Here is a 22249-nt window from a genome sequence, read left to right on the forward strand (position 1 = left end):
TCCCCTAGAGCTTACCTTCTTCAAGGAGGAAGTGGGGTTTGGGAATTTGTCTGTCCACTGACAGATGCTATGTTGACGGAGACACCTGCATTCGCATCGCTGAGTGCGAATTTCCCACTTTCCAGGGATCTGTGAGGAAGGTGCCGTTTGGCTGGTTTGCTGCTTTTCAGACTAAGATGAGAACTGTCTGGTGGGCAGTAGACAGTGTATATGTTTATTATAGTAATTTTGCCTGTGGGTAACAGAGGCATGGATTACTGCAGTTATCCCTTATTCTCCAAATACTTGGGGGTAGTTACCAGGTCTCCACCTTTGTTACTAAAATAAGCCTAGCAGCACTCTTCAGTCTGGAGACTCCTAATCAGTTTTATTTTTCCTCTTGAAAGTCCAGCCAGCGTCTGCCTACTGCTTTCTACCACCAAGACATAAATATTTGGATAACATTAGACATGAAATCATTTTGAAATTATTGGTGTGGGAACTATTTTTTTTCTCATTTGATGACATAGTCCTTCTGAATAAGCTCATGAAAATTCAAAACTCAATTTCTATTCACACATTTTAGCGAAATAGCAATTTCGTAACAGAGGTATAATCCCTTGCTCTCAACCTTATAGACTGGGCTTTGGTGTATTTTTCCCAAACCAGCTCCCCCAGATTACTGAGGTTTAAGCCTAGTGACAGCAGACATTATTCTCAGACACTGGACAATGTTCTCGATGTCATTCTGGTAGTCACCCTTTATCAAGTATTCATTATGTTATGTGCCAATAACTGTGCTAAGTACCTTAAAAAACTTTATCTCATTTAAGCTTCATAATATCTCTATTATAAAGGTATTGTCATATGCCTTTTGGATAATTAAAGGTAGTAAACTAAGCCTCGGAGAGCTTGAAGTAACCTGTCCAAGGCCATATGTCACATCAATTGTAAAGAGTGGAGCTAGACTTTAGACATAGTTTTGTCTTATTAAAAAACCTGTTCTGTATCTCCTTCTTAGTTGTATTGATATAGATTTTTTTGGCTGAAATATCCAGGGTAAGAACTTGTTATTTCAGAAGCATATTTCTTTTTTTTTTTTAATTCTTATATATTTTTTTAATTGCGACGGGATTTCACTATGTTGCCTAGGCTGGTCTCGAACTCCTGGGCTCAAGTGATCCTCCTGCTTCAGCCTCCCAAGTAGCTTGGATTACAGGTGTGTGCCACCATACCCAGCTCTCAGAATCATTTATTTCTGTCAGTCACTGAGTTCTGTTTCTTCTACATAGACCTCAGTGACCAGGAGGCAGGCTTTCTCCAAATGATGGCAAAAATGTGAACAAGCTGCAAGTTTACATCTTCCCCTTAGCAACTCTAATGAAAAGAGTAGGCTCATTCCCCGTAGTTTTACCAGATGTCCCAGGACTGACCTCATTGGTCACATGTTCATTCTTAACCAATCACTGAGATTCTGTTCAGGCTGTTCCTGGACCCTAGGACTGGGGTCTGCTCCATCTGAGTACCTTTGTCTCCATGTGGGGGAAGGATGTTTTTTTTCAGGGAAATACACGAAACAGCGGGTCTTTTTTTGTTTTTTGGGTTTTTTTGAGACAGAGTCTCACTCTGTTGGCCAGGCTGCAGTGCAGTGGCACAATCTTGGCTCACTGCAACCTCCGTCTCCTGCGTTCTAGCGATTCTCCTGCCTCAGCCTCCCGAGTAGCTGGGACTACAGGTGTGTGTCACCATGCCCAACTAATGTTTTTTGTATTTTTAGTAGAGATGGGGTTTCACCACGTTGGCCAGGCTGGTCTCAAACTCCCAACCTCAAGTGATCTGCCCGCCTTGGCTTCCCAAAGTGCTGGGATTACAGGCGTGAGCCACTGTGCCTGGCCCACAAAACAAAATTAGTACAACTACCATGGCTGTGATGGAAGAGAGCCTCTCTCCTTTGATAACTGAACCACATAGGATGAGAGACAAGCAAAGAGGATGGTGACCATGTCGCCCTCTGAAACACATAATATCACACCAGGGTGTCATTCGTTTTCTTCTCTAATTGTCTTTTCCCTGAAGAAGCAGCTTGAACATGTTTTCAGTAGATTTTATCCTCTTGATCTTAAATTTTACACCTTTCTTACTCCTGAGTTGAATTTCACTTGGTTTTTATTTTTGCATCCCCAAAGCTGTGATCTCTGCAAATGTAATTATCATGGCATTTTCAATATGACAACCTTCAATGCCTTCGTTAATACTGGATCTGTTGACATCCTGACACAGTTTGTTAAAATCAGTGCAGTCATCTCTCTCTCTCTTTTTTTCTTTTTTTACAATTTTTCTTTCTTAAATCTCCTCTTTGTTCTAAGGTTTGGAAGTACAGTCCAGTGGTTAAGAGGACAGATTTGGAATGAAACTGAAATGTGTTCAAATTCTGCTCAGGTAATTTCTGACTCTGTGACCTTGGATGGGGCAGTTAATGTCTCTGGTCCTCAGTTCTCTCATGCAAAAATGGAGTTTATAATTCTTACTTAGCAAGGTTGTTGTGAGGATTAAGTGAGGTCATATATGTAAAGCACCTGGCATATTTTAAGCACTCAGTAAGTAATCAAGATTGAAATTAATAATTCATCAAGGAGCTTTTATGTCCACTCTGAAAGAGAGGAATACGCCCAGCACTTAGGGAAATCGTATGAGCTCTTCATGGAAGAAGCTCCCCCAGGGGCATGCAGACTTCCCAACTATCACTGGGCCAGGGACACCCATCTTTAAGGCACTTTTAAAATATGGAAAGCTGTAGTTGTCTGTAAGTCGTCTAGAAAACTTGCTTTTCTCTCATTACAACTATAGGTTTGAATTTGGACTTGATGCTACACAAGTCTTACCATTTGGCAACTTTTCCAAGAAATAAATGGAAGAGCACCATATGGGGGTGTGAACCCCAGCCTAGCCACACTACTAGTTAGTTGCATGACTTGAACATTTTTATTAGTTCTCCTAGTTCCTTATTTGTAAAACTGGTAATAACACAAACTTGCTGTGTTGCTGTTAGGATTAGAAATGCAATGTGTAAAATACCGAGCATGAAAAAGCGTTTAATAAATTGAGGTTATTGGTTTGGTGTGGTGGCTCACGCCTATAGTCCCCAGCACTTTGGGAGGCCAAGGCCTGAGAGTTGCTTGAGCCTGGAAGTTCAAGGCTGCAGTGAGCTGTGATCGTACCACTATACGCCAGTCTGGGCAACAGAGCTAGACCCTGTCTCAAAAACTAAAGAAATAAAATAGAATAAATAGAGATTATTATTATTACTGTGTGTTTGATTGTGCCTGGCACGTCCACTGATGTGATCATGTTTAGCTGAAGATGGAATGACCTAGAGCAATCAGAATAAGACATGTGGAGTGATATCAAAGTGTCTATTTGGTTGTTTTTTTACCTAGTGTGTTTGAGGCCATTCGGGTACCACAGTATTATCTGCATGACATATAATTGTGTTTCTTACTTTTCCCTCTGAACCAGATATTATTACTGGCAAAAATTTCAAAGGCCTGGCTCATGCTGAAGCACAGCTGAAAAAAGTAGTGGCCTCTATATTCAGGGTGTCTGATTTAAGCCATCATAGAAATGTGTAAATAGGTATGATAGATATTGGTGGATCCGGGCAGGCAGACAAATTGAGAGGTATTATTTACACTTTACCCTAAAGGTCTGCAAGCTTGGAATGCTGCATTTGGCTCAGCTATATTGGATCCTTGAGTGACTTTTCCCATCTATTCTAAGTATAGAAATTATGACCCTGTAGTTATTCCTCTGTTTGCAACCACGAACTAAAAAACTGGATTAATATGTATTACTAGTGTCTATTAAATTCTTTCCATAATTTTTATAAGGAAAAACAGAATCACTTTTATTTTCAAACCATGCAAGTGAATTGTTTTGTTTTTAAATCCTAGAATATATTCTCACTTTACTATGTAAATTAGCCTTATTATCTTTATTTTTTTCTTTTTTGATCATTTCCAGTTTTTGTTTCCTTCTACATAGGAATATTTTTGAAAAAAATTTTAATGCATTGATGAGAGTTAAGCCACTTTTCTTATAGCCTAAGGCACTGTTCTATATATTTTCCAATTAAAAATCTTCCACTATTCACAGTTATTCAGTAGCTATTTTAATATATTTCCTAAATATACTGTGTATATTTTTATATATTTTATTATCTAAATTTACATTTATTTATGATAAAACAATTAAACCATGATGAGTAGTTTTGAATTTTAAAACAATAAGCTTTCTATTCATTATACTTAAAATAATGACATATCTTTATCAACATGAAAATGTTCATATATTAAGTAAAAATGGGTTACAAGATTATCCATTTTAAATATATATGTATATCTATACACACATGTTCGTATATACATACAGCATATGCATGGAAAATGTCTGAAAAGGTGAACACCAAAAGGCTAGGAGGGCAATTTATTTTGGCTTATCTGCATTTTCTAGTTTCCAGAAGGAAAAAATTTACCTGCTTAATACATATTTTAAATGAAAACAAAAAAGCAAACGTTGGGGATGTGTATTAAATAGTGCTTAGGGGATGGCCTCCTGTTTTCTCTCTCTCAGGAGAGTTTCCTCTTCACTCAGCTGCTCAAGCCAGAAAGTTGGTATCATTCTCAACTCTTTGCTTTTCCTCACCCTCATTTTAGCCCATCATAGTCATGCTGATGCCACCTCTATCTCTCATAGCCATCCATTTTTCTAAATCTCCACTCCATCCCTTTTCCCCTATTTTCCATCCTTCAGCCAGAGAGATCTTCCTAAGCTAAAAGTCTCATTTGTACAATTATAAATAAATTGATTTTATTTCACTTCTGTCTCCTTTTTCAGATTAAAAGAGCACAGGGGCTATGTGTTGTATATTCCTCCATTCCCATTGCTTCTCACAGTGTCGTGTCACCATGACAACTGGTAGCATTTATACATGTAGGATAAATAAATAAGTAAAGAAATTAATGATCACTATGCTTTGTGCACAATTTCAGGTCTATACATACAGATCAGTTGCATTCTTTTGAATCACTGCACAGTGTTCCTCTATCTGGTCTTGTCTTGCTCTTTCATCCAATGTGACAATCTCTGCCTTTTAATTGGTGTGTGTAAATTATTTGTATTTAATGTGATTATTGATAGAGTTAGAATTCTCTTTTTTCATTCATTTACTTTTAACCTATTTGTGTCATTACATTTAAGTGTGTTTCTTGGAAACAGCACCTAATTGGATCTTTAAAAATAACCCAATCTAGCCAGGCACGGTGGCTCACACCTGTAATCCCAGCACTTTGGGAGGTCGAGGCAGGCAGATCACAAGATCAGGAGATCAAAAGCATCCTGGTTAACATGGTGAAACCCCGTCCCTACTAAAAATACAAAAAATTAGCCAGGCGTGGTGGCAGACACCTGTAGTCCCAGCTACCCGGGAGGCTGAGGCAGGAGAATGGCATGAACCTGAGAGGTGGAGCTGGCAGTGAACCGAGACCATGTCACTGCACTCCAGCCTGGGTGACAGAGCGAGACTGAAAAAAAAAAAAAAAAAAAAAAAAATCCAATCTGAAAATCTCTGCATTTTGTGGAGTGTTTAGACCATTTATATTTAATGTGATTTTTGACCTAGTTAAGTTTAAGTCTATCATCTTCCTATTTGCATTTGATTTGTACCATATTTTCTGTGTTCAACTTTCCCCTTTTACTACCTTCTTTTGATTAATTGTATATTTTTATGCTTCCATTTTTAAAAACTCTGTTATCCCTTTCGTGACTATTAGTTATAACTATTTGCTTTGTTGTTTCAGTGCCTTCTTTAGGGTTTAAACTATATATCTTTAATATAACACTGTCTACCTTGACGTGATATTAGGTAACTTCACATACCTTGTAATAGTGTACTTCTGTATGTTCTCTCCCTTCCTTTATGCTATTATTGTGATATATTTTACTTACACATGTTATAAATGCTACAGTACACTGCTATGATGATTGCTTAGTTGTCTGTCTTTTAAGATTTAAATAGTAAGACAAATATCTTACATACTTAACCACATACTTACCATTTTCAAGTACTGTTTATTCCTTTGTGTAGGTACATATTTCTATGTGATTTTGTTTTTATTTTGCCTGAAGGGCTTCCTTTACATTTTTTGTAATGAGAGTCTGCTGATGATCAGCTTCTGTATGTCCAAAAAGGTATTTATTTCACCTTCATTTTTGAGAGATATTTTCATGGGATATAAAATTCTAGGGTGAGTTTTTTTTTTCTTTCAGTACTTTAAAGATGTTTCTCTACTGTCATTTTGCTTACATTATTTCCTTTGAGAAGCTCTGTATGTGATATGCCTTTTTCCTGTGTCTCCCTTTAAGATTTTCTCTTTATCACTGGTTTTGAACAATTAATCATAACCAAATGCCCTGGTGTAGTTTTGTTCACATTTCTTGTGTTTGGTGCTTGTTGAACTACTGGTATCTGTAAGTTTATAATATTCATCAATTTTGAAACATCTTCAGTTACTATTTCTTCACATTTTTTTCTGTTCACTTTTGTTTGTCTTCTTCTTCTGGGATTCCAACCACATGTATATTGGTCTCTTAAAGTAGTCCTGTATCCTTCTGATGTTTTATTTATTTATTTATCCACCTATTCTTTTTCTGTGCTTTATTTTGCATAGTTTCTATTACCATTTTGAGTTCTCTACTCTTTTCTTCTGCAGTGTCTAATCTGCCATTAATTCTATTCAGTATATTTTTTATCTCAGACATTGAAGTTTTTCTCTTGAAGTTTGACTTTAGTCTTCCTTTTATATATGCCATGTCTCTAATTTTTTGATGGTATGGAATACAGTTATAATAACCATTTTCATGTCCTTCTCTGTGAATTCTTACATCAATATCACTTCTGGGTAGTTTCAATTGATTAATTTTTCTCTTTATTATTTTCCTTCTTCTTTGCATGCCTGGTAATTTTTGATTGGATGTCAACTATGGTGGATTATATCTTGTTGAATGATGGATATTTTTATATTTCTGTAATATTCTTAAGCTTTGGTGTTGTGCAGTTAAGCTACTTGGAAACAGAGCCTTCCTGGTCTTGCTTTTAAGTTTTGCTAGGTAGAACCAGAACTGTGTTTAGTTTACTGCTAATTATTCCCCACAACTGAGGCAAGACCTTTCTGAGTACATTGCCCAGTGAAGTATGATTTTATTTTCCCAATCTGGCTGCTGGAAACAGATACTATTCTTGGTCTTGTGTGAGCCCTCTATGCTTACTTTACCTATAATTCAGTGGTCCTTTAGAGGGAAAGTTTTGCCCTCAGGGACATTTGGTAATATCTAGAAATATTTTTTTTTTTTTTTGAGACGGAGTCTTGCTCTGTCGCCCAGGCTGGAGTGCAGTGGCCGGATCTTGGCTCACTGCAAGCTCCGCCTCCCGGGTTCACGCCATTCTCCTGCCTCAGCCTCCCGAGTAGCTGGGACCACAGGCGCCGCCACCTCGCCCAGCTAGTTTTTTTTTTTTTTGTATTTTTTAGTAGAGACGGGGTTTCACCATGTTAGCCAGGATGGTCTCGATCTCCTGACCTCGTGATCCGCCCGTCTCGGCCTCCCAAAGTGCTGGGATTACAGGCTTGAGCCACCGCACCCGGCCTTAGAAATATTTTTGATTGTCATGACTGAGGGTGTGACTGGCATCTAGTGGGTAGAGGCTAGGAGTACTGCCCAACATCCTACTACAAAATGCCCCACTCTCACAAAAAAGGAATTTTTCTTTCAAGAAGGTGAGTAGTGCTGAGGTTGAGATACCCTGATATAGTCCTTTCATATCATTCGTTCTCTGCCCGTCAGTGGTCTCCTCACACACCTGTGTTGATCAGTACTCTGTGGAACAACCCAGAGGGACCCTTTGCAGATCTTCAGGATTCTTTCTCCAAGTGGCTCTCTTTTCTCCAGCAACTTGTCCTGCAAACTCTTACCACCTGTTCTACAGGGCTCAGCTTCACCTCTAATTGAGAGAGTCTTCTGGACTCTTCCTGGGCCCCCCTTCCTCTGCTACAGTCTGGAAATTTTGAAGGCAGTAAGCAAGTGTGATCCACGGCACAGCTTATCTGTTTCTCATCTCTCAGGCTTAACTGTCCTTTACTGACTGATGTCAATGGCTTGAAAACTGTGGTTTCAGATATTTTGTCTGTTTGTTGTTATTGTTTTAGATAGCAGGGTAATCCAGTTCTTGTTATTGCAATCTTGGCTGGAAGCAAAAGGTGGCTTCTTATTTATTATTGCTATCAAAAGTTCTCTTTATTTACTGTCATGTGTAAAGGAAACAACCTGCCCAATTTTAACCTTCTCAATCACTGCTCATTATATTTATTTTTCTCTGTCTCTGAATCTTCCCAGCAAGTCTCACATTTTATGTTCATAGTAGGTTCCCTTTTTCCTGTATTTCCTTTCACAGTCTTTGTAGAGTGTTTTTTGAGATAGGGTCTTACTCTGTCTCCTAGGCTGGAGTGCGGTGGCACTGTCATGGCTCACTGCAGCCTCCACATCCTAGGCTCAATAGATCCTCCCATCTCAGCCACCCAAGTAGCTGGGGCTACAGGCATGTGCCACTGTGCCTGTTTTTTTGTTTTGTTTTTGTTTGGTTTGGTTTTTATAGAGACAGGGTTTCATCAGGCTGGTCCCAAACTCCTGGGCTCAAGCAATCTTCCTGCCTTGGCCTCCTAAAGTGCTGGAATTACAGGTATGAGCCACCATGCCTGGCCTTGTGTTTTAACTTTTTACCACTAACATGATAGTTAGATTCTCTTGTGTTCTACTACTTGAAACTATAAGCTCAAATTCTAGTTATGCTTGAATTTAGCTCTAGAAGAAAAAAAATCATAATATGATTTTATTTTTGTACTTATTTCAATTCTTTGATTTATAAATTTGCCTCAGGAAACATAATTTTCTCTAAAATGAACAAAAGCAATTGATTTCCTCAATTATTTTAGTTATTCAATAAAGGAAATGCTTTGAAATTCTTATGGTATGCAAAGTTATATTTACTGTTCAATTAACATAACTGGTAATAAATCATAAATACTAACTTAGTGAAAATATGAATTGTGAGTAAAAAAAGGCAAAAAAATTTTGGTACTCTGTACAAAGAACTTAATTTAGACCTTTAATCTAAAATGTGTTGGTGTAAATTAGTGTTTCTTTGAAGTCTGGTTCTTTTGGGCGTGAACTTTTCCAGACTATAATAAAGATAGGAGGACACTCTATATAGAGATATCCAAGGTAACATTCAAGGATGTGTAATTGGTACAGAAAACAGATAAAAGTGGAAGCATAAGTGAGTTTGATCTAGAGGTTATTTAATCTTTTGGATTTGGATATTTGTTTATATTTCAGTCTCTACATAGATATATACCACCTTATGGAATTTTGGAACTACAATTGATGTTAGGGTTGTTTGATAAATTGTAATCATTGGCATCAAGGGTTTTAAAGATACAAAAATTACAGTTAAAATCAAGTTACTTTCTAAAGATATTAAAAAGTATTTCGTCAGGATTAGGAACATGTTACAAAACAATGTAAAGATGTCGTTAAGTTCTCTGGCCAGGTTTCAAAATATATTTAAATAATACGTCTGAAAGAGAGGATAGGATGACCCTAAGTCTGGTGTCCATAAGGCAGGGATTGCCTGCCCTTTCATTCATTCAGTCACATACTGAATGTTGGGAAGAAACAAATAACCAAGTAATCCAGCTTGCTTTAAGTCCAGCTGTGATTTCCAGAGGAGTGCTATGGTCAGTAACTGAGGTGCGTTTCAAGGAGCTAATGAAAATTAACCAAATCAGCTTGATATTGTTGTGTATTTGCTGTAGCCAGTTCAATCAGAAGTTTTTATTTGTTTTGTTTTTTTGAGACGGAGTCTCACTGTGTTGCCTGGGCTGGAGTGTAGTGGCATGACCCATGGCTCACTGTAGCCTTGAAGTCCTGGGCTCAAGCGATCCTCCTGTCTCAGCCTCCTGAGTAGCTAGAACTACAGGCATGTGCCACCACGCCCAGCTGATTTTTAATTTTTTTGTAGCGATGTGGTCTCACCGTGTTGCCCAGGCTGGTCTTGAACTCCTGGCCTCAAGCAGTCCTCTCACTTCAGCCTCTCAAAGTGCTGGGATTACAGGCGTGAGACACTGAGCCTGGCCAATCAAAAGTTTTTTTGTTTTTTGTCTGTTTGTTTTTGTCAACTTTCTAATGGCTTTCCTTATTTTTCAAAGGCTTTGCCCACTGATGCTGCTAATGTCATATTCATCACATGCTTTTTGCTGAAAATGCACACAGTGACCCTCTTCCTTGCGTAGGACTCTGCAGTCACCATCAAAGTGCTCTAACAGTTTGGCATTACTTAAGCTGCATTTCTTAACCTTCTCATCTTCAGCCTTGAGTGGAAGAGATAACACAGAAAACTGCCTTTTGAAGTCATATTGAACTCATTGACTTCCATCAATGAAGCATATCAGTAGTTGCAAATATTACAGTGTAGATTAAATCCTCGAAGAGTCTGAACTATGTACAAAAATGAAAAGAGAGATACAAAGGACTTTTTATTGTTTGCAGTCTAAGATCAAATTGCCTCGATCTTTGACGGCATAATAAAATACTACATCTTGATGTATTGTGGCACTGGAGAATTGTTTCACAAATAAAGAAAACTCAGATATTTGATGCTAGAGATGTTTTAGAAAGCTTAAGAATACCTAAAATCATCTTTCCATTACTAGGTATTAACATTTAGTTGGTATTGATTTATAAACTTTAGAAATATTACCACAAAGTTGCATCTTTAATTGTGATTACTATGTTAAAGAATGTACTGATTATCTAATTTGCAAGATTATAAAATGGTATCATGAAAATGATACAGTAGAGAGAATACTTTTTGCCCTTAAAGATCCAAATGGGGCCGGACGCTGCAGCTCACGCCTGTGAATCCCAACACTTTGGGAGGCCAAGGCGGGCAGATCACCTGACGTCAGGAGTTTGAGACAAGCCTGGCCAACATGATGAAACCCCATCTCTACTAAAAATACACAAATTAGCTGGGTGTGGTGACACGCGCCTGTAATCCCAGCTATTTGGGAGGCTGAGGTGGGAGAATCACTTCAACCAGGGAGGCAGAGGTTGCAGTGAACGAGATTGTACCAGTGCACTCCAGCCTGGGTGAAAGAGTGAAGCTCCGTCTAAAAAAAAAAAAAATCCAAACAGACAAAGAGAATGGAAAGATGGATGGTTTAAATCAGAGGCTTACACACTGTTTTCTCTAAAGGACCAGATAGCAAATAGTTTAGACTTTGCAGGCCATCAGGTCTCCGTGTTCGTTTCCTGTGGCTGCAGTGACAGATGACCACAACCCTGGTGGCTTAAAACAACAGGAAGTTAATCTCTCAGTGCTGGAGGTCAAAAGTGTGAGGTCAAGGGCCACACCTCTGCAGTCCAGAGAAGGATCCGCTCCGCGCCTCTCTTCTGACTTCCGTTTGCTGCTGGCGGCCATTCGTGCTCCTTGGCTGGCAGCGCCATTGCTCCCATCTCCGCCTCTGTCTTCGCCTGGCCTTCCTTCCATGTGTCTGTGTGTGCCTGTATCCAAATTTTCCTCTCCTGCCTCTCATAAAGACACCAGCCATTGCGTTTAGGGCCCTCCCTAATCCAGTATGACCTCATTGTAACCTTATTACATCTGCGGAAATAAAAGTAAAACTCCATTTTCAAATAAGATCACAGTGGCAGATACTGGGAGTTAAGATTTCAGTTAAGGTTTACCTTTTCGGGATACGCAATTCAAACCACTGCAGTCCTGTTGCAGCCACTCAGCTCTGTCTTTGTAGCATGAAAATGGCCAAGGACAATACGTCAACAAATGCAAGGGCTGTGTTCCAGAAAAACTTTATTTACAAAAACAGGTGGTGGATCCGATTTGGCTGGCAGAGTTTGCCAGTCAATACCTAGTCCAACTAATGGAAGCAAAACAGCAGCAGAGCAGAAAACAATTTCCCCTTGCTTCAATCAGTTCAGTTTTAAAGTACCAAAATGCATACATATGTGTATATATAGCAACACTTATTTTAAAATAGATGTCAATTTAGGGCAAGAAATGAAACTTTCAGAATGACTTCAAATCCCGAATCTTTATTACTAAAAATGCTCGATTTATATTTTTCTGATCAATGAAAAGCTTTTTAATGATCATTTAGTTTTCAGTCTATAGGGCCTTCCCTCCAAAAAGATCAAGACGATTTGGAAACAAAATTTCCCTGGAACTTAGACATATGTATTCACTCTGTTAGAAAGAATGTACCTGTTTCCCTGACTAAATGTATGCCTCATAAGGACAGGAACATTTATCCACTCTTTGTCCTCAGCACCTAGAAGATAGACTAACACATAGTAGTCATCCAGTAAATATTCATCTGAAATAACTTCTCGGGGCTGGGCACAGTGGCTCACGCCTGTAATCCCAGCACTTTGAGAGGCCGAGGCAAGTGGATCACCTGAGGTCAGGAGTTCTAGACTAGCCTCACCAACATTGTGAAACCCTGTCTCTACTAAAAATACAAAAATTAGCTGGGTGTGGTGGCGTGTGCCTGTAATTCCAGCTACTCAGGAGGCTGAGGCAGGAGAATTGCTTGAACCTGGGAGGCAAAGGTTGCAGGGAACCGGGATTGTGCCACTGTACTCCAGCCTGGGCAACACAGCAAGACTCTGTCTCGAAATAATAATAATAATAAAATAAAATCTCTTGGCTGGGAGCGGTGACTCACGCCTGTAATCCCAGCACTTTGGGAGGCAGAAGCGGGTAGATCACGAGGCCAGGAGATGAAGGCCATCCTGGCTAACCTGGTGAAACCCCATCTCTATTAAAAATACAGAAAAATAGCTGGATGTGGTGGCGAGCTCCTGTAGTTCCAGTTACTTGGGAGGCTAAGGCAGGAGAATTGCTTGAACCTGGGAGGCGGAGGTTGCAGTGAACCAAGATCGCGCCACTACACTATAGCCTGGGCAACAGAGCGAGATTCCTTCTAAAAAAAAAAAAAAAAATTAAATTAAAAAAAAAATAAGTTAAAAAAATACTTCTCTTTGGTGGAATAAAAAGAGTGAATTGGTAAGTTGTTTTAATCCTTTTGTATAAAAATGATCTGTCACCATACCTTGAAAATGTTTATTATTTCAATTTAAGATTGAAAGGAAAGGTACAACAGGAGAAATTCAGTTTCTCTTAGGAGCTATTGGAAGAATTTGTAAATATAATAATAGAGTAATGAATCAGAGGGGTCAGTGAAAAATCGTTTTTTAAAATAAAAATCACATTCATGGAAAAGAAGACAAAGGTAGAGAAATCAAGATATATTCCAAGACTAAACTAAAATGTTAGCAACTACTTTGAACAGCTCGGTATTTGGTAGCAATATCGATATTTGGAAGCAGAGAAATATGGAACCCCACAGGGGAACCCTTCATTGGCAACATGGCGAGAGGAGGGTATGATTTGGTTGAAGACATAGCAGGGAGGAACACTCCAAACCTTCCCAGGTCTGGGCTCTGGAACTCTGTGGTTATTCCAGCCCAGGGAATCTTGCCACTCTTCTTGTAGCTGATGGAAGGCAAAACTTTGAAAGTGAGGGGAACATTTGTAATGTTACAACAGAAAGGATCAAGAATTGTTGACAACTCCAGGATAAGCTGAGTTGACATGGGAGAGAGTCAGCCACAAGGCTCCAAGTTGGAAGCACATTAATGAGCTGTGTGGTGTGTATGCTGACAGTGCATGCTGGAGAGAGTGGGGGAGAGAGAGAGAAAGAGACAGACAGAGACAGAGAGACTGAGACCGAGACCAGAGACACTGATTCTTTGAGAGAGGGACTCACTTTTTTTGGAAGTGAAGAAACTACTTTCTTAACAGCAGTCAGTCCGAAGGATACTACGGGAACCAAGGAGAAGGCCTGGGGCCAGCTGGGAACCATTGATTTCAAGTTGACTATGGAATCACTCAAAGAAAAAGTGAATATAGGAAAAAGTGAATTTAGTGGGGTGGGAAGAAAACACTAAGGGCTGAAGATAAAGCCTTCAGGGTCCTTCAGATTAAAAGGAGAGACAAAAGGAGAAAGAATAAAGACAAAGGAGGACCATTTGAAATGCAGATTAGTCCTGGGCCACTCTACCTCTTGAAGGCCCCAGTCTTTTGCCGCAGACCTTTTCCACCCACCCCTTCCACTGTCAGTTCAGCAAATTCAGGAAATAGAGAGTTTTTAAGCAGAGAAACACCATTTGACTTCCTTATTCGTGAAGTTGCAGGAAACTCCCCCCATCAAATTAGCCACTTGAATTACCTTAAATATCAGGATAGTGCTGATTAAATTCTTTTGCTAGAGAGGAAAATGCATTTTAAGCAGACTGGTGTGGGAGGAGGACCAGCTTTTTCCGCAATTCAAGACATTTGAGTTCTTAAAACATGAAAATTGTGCCCTCTGAAGAAAGAGTCTTTGTAAGATATATTTTAAAAAAAAAAAAAAAAAAAAAGTTCAGTAGCAAGAATTTCCCAATTTGCTCCTGCTCTTTAAAATACATTGAAAAAGAAAAAAATAGTGTACATTTATAAGAAAAAGAAAGGGAATTTATTTTGAACGGAGAAATGCTATAAAGAGAAAAAGCCATTCTAACTTTTCCATTGTGGAAAATTTAACAAACTATTGAAGCCAATTTTTAGCTGGTTTCTGTAGTGAAATTTGAGGGTGAGCTTCCAATTATTTTTTGTACTAGTGGGGTAAATCAGATACAGTAGCTTCAATAAACACTCAAAGCCCTCACCAGCAGAAAGCGTGCTTCACCTCTTGGAGATACAAAATATTTTACACTAATTTCAGAAATACGAATTTCTTGTTGAAAGCCAGTTTCCTAGGTAAGCAATACTATTGTTTCCTACCATCCCAGATCGAGAAGGGTAGAGAGTAGCCAGTTTTTAGGTGGACGTCATGCTGACATCATGCAAACCTTGTATCTTTACAGAGAGGCCAATGAGACTTGAACCCCGAGCCTAAGTTGTCACCAGCAGGACTGATGTGCACACAGAAGGAATGAAGTATGGATGTGAAAGAACGCAGGCCTTATTGCTCCCTGACCAAGAGCAGACGAGAGAAAGAACGGCGCTACACCAATTCCTCCGCAGACAATGAGGAGTGTCGGGTACCCACACAGAAGTCCTACAGCTCCAGCGAGACACTGAAAGCTTTTGATCATGATTCCTCGCGGCTGCTTTATGGCAACAGAGTAAAGGATTTGGTTCACAGAGAAGCAGACGAGTTCACTAGACAAGGTGGGTAACTGTCCTAGTAAAATAAGGCAATGCTCACATGTTGCTAACTCGTAGGTGTCAAGGTGACATGTCTGTTTTCTGACTTTGGTGTTCCATCTGCTGATTGTGATTTTGAGATATTAGAGGATCACACAGTATTCCAGAGGAGAGGTAGAAAGCCGCCAATTGGGCACATTGGCCCCCCAGGCACAGGCACTGACACGTGGAGAATTCCAAAGCCTCATCTGCTATACATGAGGTTTATGATTCTGCATATGGTCCAAGCGTTTGTGCAAACTTGTGTAAACTTGAAACTCCAGTCTCTGGGGCTCCCTTTTAGTTGAATGAAGGTGCTCACAGCCATTGTATCTGTGGTTAGAACCCGTACAAGGAGAACAGGAGCTGTTGGTGAAGAAACCCACCTTTCCCTCACAAGAAAGTGTGGCTTGTTATCCCAGATCATCTCAGCACCCGAGCAGCCCTGCTGTTTGCCTCTGTCTGATTCACACAAGAGCCTGCCACGGAAAGCTCCCGTTGTCTTTCTCCCAGGCAACCCAGTAAATTAAGTTTATACCTTAACACTTCCTGGTTTCCCACCATATAATCCACTAGGGTTTGCTCATTCGCATATATCTGTGGAACATTTTTACACTGGTTTTGGCCTGAGGATGCTCCCAGTGGAATCATGACTCCTGTAACTTCACTATCCTAAACCTACCCATTTCCACTCTTAAGACAGTAGGTTATTTTTATTAGACATACGTAGTTATATTTTGTTTCTTCTAATACAGTCTTGAGATGTGGGCAAGATTAATAAAAATAAAATCCTCTTACATTTCTAATGTGCAGTATAATTTACACATAACTTAGCATCCCTTAGCTAATTTAATCTGGAAATGAGGAAAAATGAATTAAACTTTAATAATAAAGAATATATTCATTCTTTTCCAATCACTGTACAGACAGTGTGACTAACAGTTTGATATTGGGCAGGAACACATTGAAGAAAAAGTAATAATGCAATAAATCGTTCAAAAGTTTGAAAATTTTCCATGGTTCTTTTCTTCCCTGCATTGTGCAAAGAGCCATTCTAACTAGATTGAAACAGTGTTCACTCACCCAAGCCAGTTTACATCAAAGAAAACTCATTTGATTTGCTAAGGAGAGATTTTTATACCCTAAAGCATGCCTTACTAATTACTGGTATCAAATTTTATGAAAAGGGACAAAATAGCTTAAAATTTTTCATCGGTTTTTCAGGGGAGATACAACACATATTTGAGGTATGTACTGTTAGTTGCTTGTACACTGTATTGTCATTTGAAACCCATTTTTTCGTATCATCTGCCCAGCTGAAATAGATGATCAGTGTACATTTTTTCAACAATTTAAAAAATAGTACAACAATTTAAAAAAAGTAGTGTAGAAATGTGTACGATCTGGACCGAATGTAAAGTCTTGCTTTTTGTAACAAAAATAACTCTTTAGTGCCCTGTAGGAAAACAATAATAATAATAATAATAATAATAATAATAATAAAAGAAAAGAAAAAAACCCCAAACTCCATACTGTGGAATATTATTTGAAGGAAACAGCAGCATTTGGGGGTCATCTCCACCCCAGGCAAGCATTTCTTTTTGGCAGCACAGATGATGCCTACACAGGTTAAAAATAGCACACGGAACCGTTCTCCTCCTAGACAGCCTTAATCCAGCGCAGACTGTTGTTGACAACCTGGCGGTAGCATTTGTAGAAGCCCTGAAACGGAAGTTCTTAGGGGGGCCAAATAGTGTTGTTCCTCACTCCTTCCAAGCCAAGGACTGCAGAATACGAAGGGGCAGAGGAAACAGAAAGTGTGCCAGGCGGCCAGGGAGGCCTTGCTGGAGAGCAGAAGTGAATGGAGAAGCGCACACACGGTGTGTGATGGTACTGCAGGTCACTTGACGTGTGTGAATCCGAGCTTTGTAGAAACATAGATGGGATGGACTGCTAGTTACATACAGCTAATGCTGCCTACGTGCTGGTCAGCGCCCTAGGCAGGAGTATGCAGCCCCCTGGTAAGGTGGGTCCTGGTAGCATAGTCTTTTCACAGGTTGAGACGTATGAGGTTTGGAGAGGCTGGAGATCCCATGGCTCCTGAAATTCAGCTGGAACTTGAGCCCAAGCTTGCCCGACTCTGGCCTGGCTTCTAATCTCTGTGCAGTTGCCACAGTGAAAAACAGGCAACTCAGTAAAATATCACCCTTTGGTTTATTGGAATCAATTTTTTAAGCCTATTATTATTATTATTTATTTATTTAGTGACAAGGTGTCAGTCTGTTGCCCAAGCCGAACTGCAGTGGGGCAGTCATAGCTCACTGCAGCCTACAGCTCCTGGGCTCGAAAGATCCTCCTGCCTCAGCCCCCTGAGTAGCTGGAATCGTAAGTGCACACCACACCATGCCTGGCGAATTTTAAAGACATTTTGTTTTAATAGAGACAGGGTCTCGCTTGTTTCTCAGACTGGTCTCAAAACTCCTGGCCTCAAGCAGCCCTCTTACTTGGGCCTCCCTGAGTGCTGAAATAACAGGTGTGAGCCACCACGCCCAGCCCGTTTTAGTCAATTTTGAAATAAAATGTTCATGGTGTAGATAGTGAGGTGTGCAGAGACTGCAGGCATATTTAGGAAATAAAATTGATATGATTTTGTAATTGTGTGAATGAGGATGAGCGTGAGGGTGGCATTGCAGATACTGTCTCCTTCCTGTGGTTTGATGTGGGGAGTATTTGTAGTGGGAGTGGCAGGTGTAGGAGAGAAATGAGTAAGGGAAGTCTGCTATCAGATCATGTTTTTCTTGAGTAAGCATAATGTAAAATCCTTCCAGGCTTTCATTGTCTTTGAACCTGACAAATGTCAATTTTTCCTCATGGACTATTATGCTATGGGATTAATTATTTAATTGACAAAATGTGCTTCCTGCCACAGCTACTGACATCATATAGGCAATAAAAATGAAAGATGAAAAATATTCATAGTAGCCAAATATCTTTGAAACAATTCCAAAGAGTCATGCTAATTTCGCTTTTTTTGTCCATGGAGTTTTAAAACAGCCGATCAGTCCTATATCCATTTACTCCTTGAATGACACAGGGAAATGCGGCTTCAGCTGGAGAAAGGGACAAGCAGGGATTCTGTTGGTGCAATTATATGGAGAATTCAAATCGAGAAATATGATGTTTTTACATTTCTAATTGACCAATTTTATGTCTAATTATCAAACTTGATTTTAATGGTTTTGTATGGCCTTACTGACTGGCAGGTGACTACTGTTAATTACATGTTATATTTAGATAGTGTAATGCTGGGGATCATTTCATCTTCACAGTCATTGTGTAATTTGACGGGATCTCACATAGATCTCTTTCTCTTTTTAAATCTCTTCATGTCGTTTGTTGGTGATGGAAATAGTTGCTCTTTGAACAGCTGTGGAGCTTGCTGTAGGTGAGGATGAGTTTGGGGTAACAATGGCTTGTTTTGCGTTCTTGAATTCTGTTTTCTTTTATTAATCTTTGAAGAAAAGTTATTCCATCAGGTCAGACAAATTTCTTATGAAACAGCTGCATAGGATCATCCCACAGCTTTTGGAGAAGTGGTAAAATAAAAGAACATTTTTTCTCTGCTGCAGCTCTCTGGGCTATGCACATTGCCTGTAGTATTCTTGACCAAACACTTATCAATTCCAACAAGGAGCGCGGCCTGTGAGGGTGAACCTTGAAAAGAGATGATGTCTGGAAGGAAGAATACATTTGTTTCACTGAGTCATAAGCCTGAAAAGAACCACTTTGGGGCCCTAACCCAAATTGTATAAGAGTTAGTCAATAATCAGTGTTGGGGTTGTGAATTTAAGAATTTTAACTTGTGAAGAACACCATCTATTCTTTATTGGTAGAATGGCAATGGAGAGGAAGGATTCTGTTTTTTGTTTTTGTTTTGAGACGGAATCTCACTTGTCTCCCAGGCTGGAGTGAAATGGCATGATCTCGGCTCACTGCAACCTCTGCCTCCCGGGTTCAAGCAATTCTCCTGCCTCAACTTCCCAAGTAGCTGGGATTACAGGCACCTGCCACTATGCCCAGCTACTTTTTGTATTTTTAGTAGAGATGAGGCTTCGCCATGTTGGCCAGGCTGGTCTCGAACTCCTGACCTCAGGTGATTCGCCTACCTAGGCCTCACAAAGTGCAGGATTATGGGCGTGAGCCACTGCACCCAGCCAGGACTCTGTTTTTAAATTTGAAAAACACCATGATATCTATATTTATACATTACTGAAATTAAAACAAAATAAATTTGCAAAGAAGGGAAGGGAAGGAGGAAGGCAGATTGACAACAACAGGCACCGATTGATTTCTAATTGTGCCTCATCTCTGGCCTTTGCTGACAGCGTGGCCCCACTCGCAGAAACTCCCCTGTTTGGGCCATGCCATCTCTTCATTCTTACCTTCATCAGTAATGCTGAGCACCCCCAGCCCCCAGAAGCATGGCTTCTGCTCACCTCCTGGCCTTTCTGGTTCAAGGCCAGTTCAAGTGTAGTTTGGGGGATTCCACTGGGAAGAGGAAAGAAAGAGAAGAGGGAAATTGATCCCACAAGCTCTCATTCCTCACTGCCGGACCTCCCTTATGGGCTGCATCCTGAGTGCTAGCCCATCTTGTATGCAAACATTCCAGAAGCTAGATCTGCCCCTTACCAAGGATAGCCTTGTGAGGAAACAAAAGGACATTAGAGGAGCAGTCTGAATGTTCCTGTAAATATGTATCTTGGATTCTGGCATGATGGTGGCTGGAATAGGGCTCATCCACTCATCTCCCAGTGGACTCCCTGCCTCCTGTGAGCTGAGCAGTGATCGAGGGTACACATGAGATCTGCAACTCTGTTAGGATCCTGAAGGACCAAGCTGGTGCAGGTGCTTTCTGCTTTGTGCCAGATGAGAGCGTGGAATGGGGTGAAGCCCTAATATGAAGGTCAAGAAGAATGCTGTGGCCTGGTGGTTCCAGAGAGAGACTGGCCTGCCCCTCCCATGGCCTCCGCTTGGGCAAATGTTGCCTTGTGGGAGCAGCTGGTTTCCTTGGGCCGTCAGGAGCTGGGGAAGCCTGAACAGATGCATTTCTCCGTCTGATATGGTGAGAATGCCATCTGAGAAAACCAAACAGTAGAGATGTTCATTCCAGGAATTTAACAGGATTTCCCACTCTTTCTTAAAGCACCTCAGGAAAACAACAAATTTAATGGCACCCAGCACGCAGGAAGTGGGATAAGATGCAAAAAAAGAAATAGATTAAGAAGCTTATAATGAAAATGAACAATGGAGATAAGACAACCTGAACCAAAATAACCAAAATAAAACATCGTAACTAAAGCATGTGCAGAAATCCCAGAACAATAACAACAAAAAAGCAACAACAACAAAACAAACAATGGCCACCAAATGCTGGAGAAAAAAATTACAATCATAATTTACAAACTAAAAATGACAACAGATTAGTTGAAGAAGAGAGGTTAGTGGTTTTGAGGACCAGGTAGAAGAAACAACTCAAAACAGAAAAGAGAATTTCAGATAAAATTAAGAAGACAACGCACATGCACACGCACAAACTGAAGCACATTCTAGAAAAATTCTTTAACTTCAAGGATAAAGAGAGTTTACAAGGTTCCACAGAGAAAAGGCAGGTTACTTGTTTTTACTTACTAAAAATAAATGACACCAATAATGAATTTCTCATCTGCAACAACAAAAGCTTGAAAACAGTGGAATAACACCTACTGAGAGGGGAAAAAAAAGGCAACCCAGAGATCTTATCTGCAGAGAAGATACTGTGGGGGAGGAAAGATTTCTTTTCCCATGAGTCACTAGGTTCATGACTAAGGCCCCTATAACGAAAGATAGCTTAACAAGAGAAATGCACACAAATTCATTTAACGTAAGTTTTCGGTGACACAAGACCCTTCATAAGGAAATGAACGCCGAAAGAAATGGGTAAACTTGTGTATTTTTGTGCAAGGTTGGATGAAGAGTGGACAGTCACCGAGAAGTATGATTGGACACAGGGGTTGAATGATGATAAACTGGGAGGAACTGGGCAAGGCCCGTTTGTTCAGATTCTTCTCTGTGTCCTTGTGTCTTCAGATATGGATGTTCCTTCCTCCTCATATAGGGAGGGCAGCTCTTGGATGAGGATCTTACGTCTTTCTTCAGGGGAGAAGGGCAAGGGGAAAGTGAGAGTGGCCTTCCTGCTTCTGCTGTTTTCTCAAATGCCAAGATGCCATGTTTTGGGTAGCATGTCCTGAACCCCGTCAATAGCATATATCTCTCAGAGTAAATGAAAGATACTGAGGTAATGCTGGGATTGAGAGACCATGTCAACAACGTACATACACCATCTAAGGAAGTACTCAGGAAGAAATAGCAACTGAATCAGCATCATGACCTGCAAAGAGGAGACAATGATGAGAAAGCAGCTCTACGGTGTATATAGTTAAATCTCAAACGATGATGACAGAGCAACCAGAAATGTGTCAGAAGCACTACACGAGAAACCTTAACAGAAGGCTGGAACTAAAAGCATTTACCTATCTCAGCAAAATCCAGTAGTTGGAGGAAAGTAGAAAAGTAAAAGTGTTCCAAATTCTCATCTCATCTGAAGAGGGAGAGTGGGGAAACAGTTACGAAACAGAGCTTTAGTGGAGGGAAATAATTGCTATCTTGCATTCCTATGACAATGAGAAACATATATTTGAATATGAATGTCAGGAGTGGGAAGGTAATCATTAATACAATGAAAAGAGGACAATAGACCCACCTAATTAGCAGTGAGGAAAGGGATTGAGTAGCAATCTGACCAATTTAGCAAAA

General features: G+C 40.0%; 1 protein-coding gene across 18 annotated transcripts in view; it reads left to right on the forward strand.

Moving 5' to 3' along the window:
• Positions 1-22249, forward strand: part of TENM3 (teneurin transmembrane protein 3) — a 2750454-nt gene that overhangs the window by 2255527 nt on the left and 472678 nt on the right. For all 18 annotated transcript variants that reach the window (XM_065545705.2, XM_045391898.3, XM_065545707.2 and 15 more), the window contains one exon: positions 15076-15382. In XM_065545705.2, coding sequence (XP_065401777.1) covers positions 15151-15382 — 232 coding nt within the window. In that variant the 5' untranslated portion in view covers positions 15076-15150. The remainder of the gene's footprint in view (positions 1-15075; positions 15383-22249) is intronic.

This window comes from Macaca fascicularis, chromosome 5 (genome assembly GCF_037993035.2).
Source record: "Macaca fascicularis isolate 582-1 chromosome 5, T2T-MFA8v1.1".
Lineage (NCBI taxonomy): Eukaryota > Metazoa > Chordata > Mammalia > Primates > Cercopithecidae > Macaca > Macaca fascicularis.